At 63.5% G+C, this 1,889-nt stretch overlaps 1 protein-coding gene across 1 annotated transcript in view; it reads right to left on the bottom strand.

Moving 5' to 3' along the window:
- LIMK1 (LIM domain kinase 1) overlaps positions 1 to 1,889 on the bottom strand; it is a 10,917-nt gene that overhangs the window by 4,413 nt on the left and 4,615 nt on the right. The window contains 8 exon segments of the mRNA XM_035900523.1: positions 78 to 235; positions 428 to 483; positions 607 to 763; positions 862 to 927; positions 1,026 to 1,085; positions 1,195 to 1,326; positions 1,567 to 1,653; positions 1,786 to 1,884. Of these exon segments, the coding sequence (XP_035756416.1) occupies positions 78 to 235; positions 428 to 483; positions 607 to 763; positions 862 to 927; positions 1,026 to 1,085; positions 1,195 to 1,326; positions 1,567 to 1,653; positions 1,786 to 1,884 (815 nt within the window).

Genomic DNA, 1,889 nt, shown 5'->3' with positions numbered 1-1,889 from the left:
CACGTGGCAGCTCCACCAGTCTTGTCCCCCCCCACCAGCCCCAGTGCTCCCTCAGGGTGGGGGTCCCAACCACTCACCGCTTCTCGGGGTCCAGGTCGCAGCAGCAGACGGCGATGGGGAAGAAGCTGGGGGGGCAGGTGGGGGGGCAGTAGCGGTCCAGGAAACCTCTGACGTTGAGGCCAAAGTCGGTGGTGCGGGGCAGGTAGTCAGGGTCAGCGCTCACCCGGCCGATGATCTGGAGGAAGAGTGTGAGGGAGGAGTGGGCTCAGCCCCAAGAGGAGACCCTGACCCCATGGGGGGACCCGAAATGCAGTGAGGAACCCAACCCCAAGGGGAAAACTCAGCCCCAAGGGGGGAGAGAGACCCCAAATCCAAGGGGAAACTCAACCCCAAGGGGAAGAGACACCCCAACCCCAATGGTACTCACCTCGCACAGGACGATGCCGAAGGAGAAGATGTCCACCTTCTCATCGTAGCTCCTCCCTGTGGGGAGAGACAGGTCAGGCCATGCCACACGTCCTGTCCCTGCCCCACCAAGCGTCCCCTGCTTGGGGACAGAGCCCTGGCTGACCACGTCCCTCCTCCTGGCACCCTGCTCAGCCTCACCATTGATCATCTCGGGGGCCATCCAGTACGGGTTCCCCACCACTGTGTACCGCTTCTTGCGGTCAGGTTTCTTCAGGTTCTTGAGATGTTCGGGCTGGTTCTTCTCGTCCACCATCAGCCGCGCCAGCCCAAAATCAGCCACCACCACGCTCTTGTTCTGGATGGATGGAGAGGGGTGAGGCATGGGGGGGAGCCATGTAGGGGGCTGAGACCCCCACCCAGGCTAGGGGAGGACACCACCGAGGTGGGACTCACCTCCCGCACGAGGCAGTTGTGAGAGTTGAGGTCACGGTGGATGATGTTCATGGAGTGGAGGTAGGCCTAGGGGAAGGATGGGCTGGGAGCAGGGGGCACCCCCACCCCGTGGTCCCCCGCCCACCAGCACCCATCCCACCCACCCGTCCCCCAGTGGCACCCACCATGCCAGCAGCGATGTCCTTGGCAAAGCTGACCCGCTGGCTCCAGGGGTAGTGGCTGTCCTGGGGGCAGGAGGAGGGATTTGCCAGAGAAAAGGAGAGAGGTGAGGGGTCCCCCAGCCCCACCAGGGCTGCGGAGCGGTAGGGGCCCACCTGCCTCCCCAGTGCTCACCATGCTTTTGATGAGGCCCCTCAAGGTGCCCCCCTTGATGTACTCCGTGATGAAGTTGAGCCTCTTCTCCTTGTACAGCACCCCAATGAACTTCAGCACGTTGGGGTGCTCCAGGCAGCGCATCACCTTCACCTGCAGGACCCCCCCATGCCTGTGACACCCTGCGGCACTCAGCAGCCACCCAGACAGACCCACTGCTCGCACCTTCTCCATTAAACAGGCAGGGCTGCCTGCACCCCAGGGTGCCTGGGACCCCCGCTCCAGGTGTCCTGCCCAGCATCCCATGTCAGGGTGGGGGACAGGATGGGACAGCTCCATCCCTCGTGTCCTGTCCCCCACAAACCAGGGGGATTAAAGAAAAGGGACACTCACCTCTTTGAGGAAAGTCCTCTGCGTCTCCTCATCAAAGCGGATCAGCTCCTTCATGACCATCACCTCGCCCGTCTCCCGATGTGTCACCTGGCAGGGAGCGCAGGGGCTGAGCTGCCAGCTCCCCGCAACCTCCCCACCTTGGGGGAGACGATACCCCCTGCTCCATCCCGGGGAGCCAAGACCCTCATGCTCGTGACACTTGTGGCTGCTCAGCCCCACCTTGATGGCCTGGCCGAAGCAGCCCTTGCCCAACACCTCGCCGTGGATCAGGTCAGAGGGGCGGAAGATGCGATGGGCGCGGGAGACAACACGCAATGACTCGG

The sequence above is a fragment of the Egretta garzetta genome, unplaced genomic scaffold, assembly GCF_000687185.1.
Source record: "Egretta garzetta isolate BGI_Z169 unplaced genomic scaffold, ASM68718v1 scaffold108, whole genome shotgun sequence".
NCBI lineage: Eukaryota > Metazoa > Chordata > Aves > Pelecaniformes > Ardeidae > Egretta > Egretta garzetta.
The sequence above is the reverse complement of the archived record's forward strand: the minus strand, read 5'-3'. Positions and strand labels throughout refer to the sequence as shown.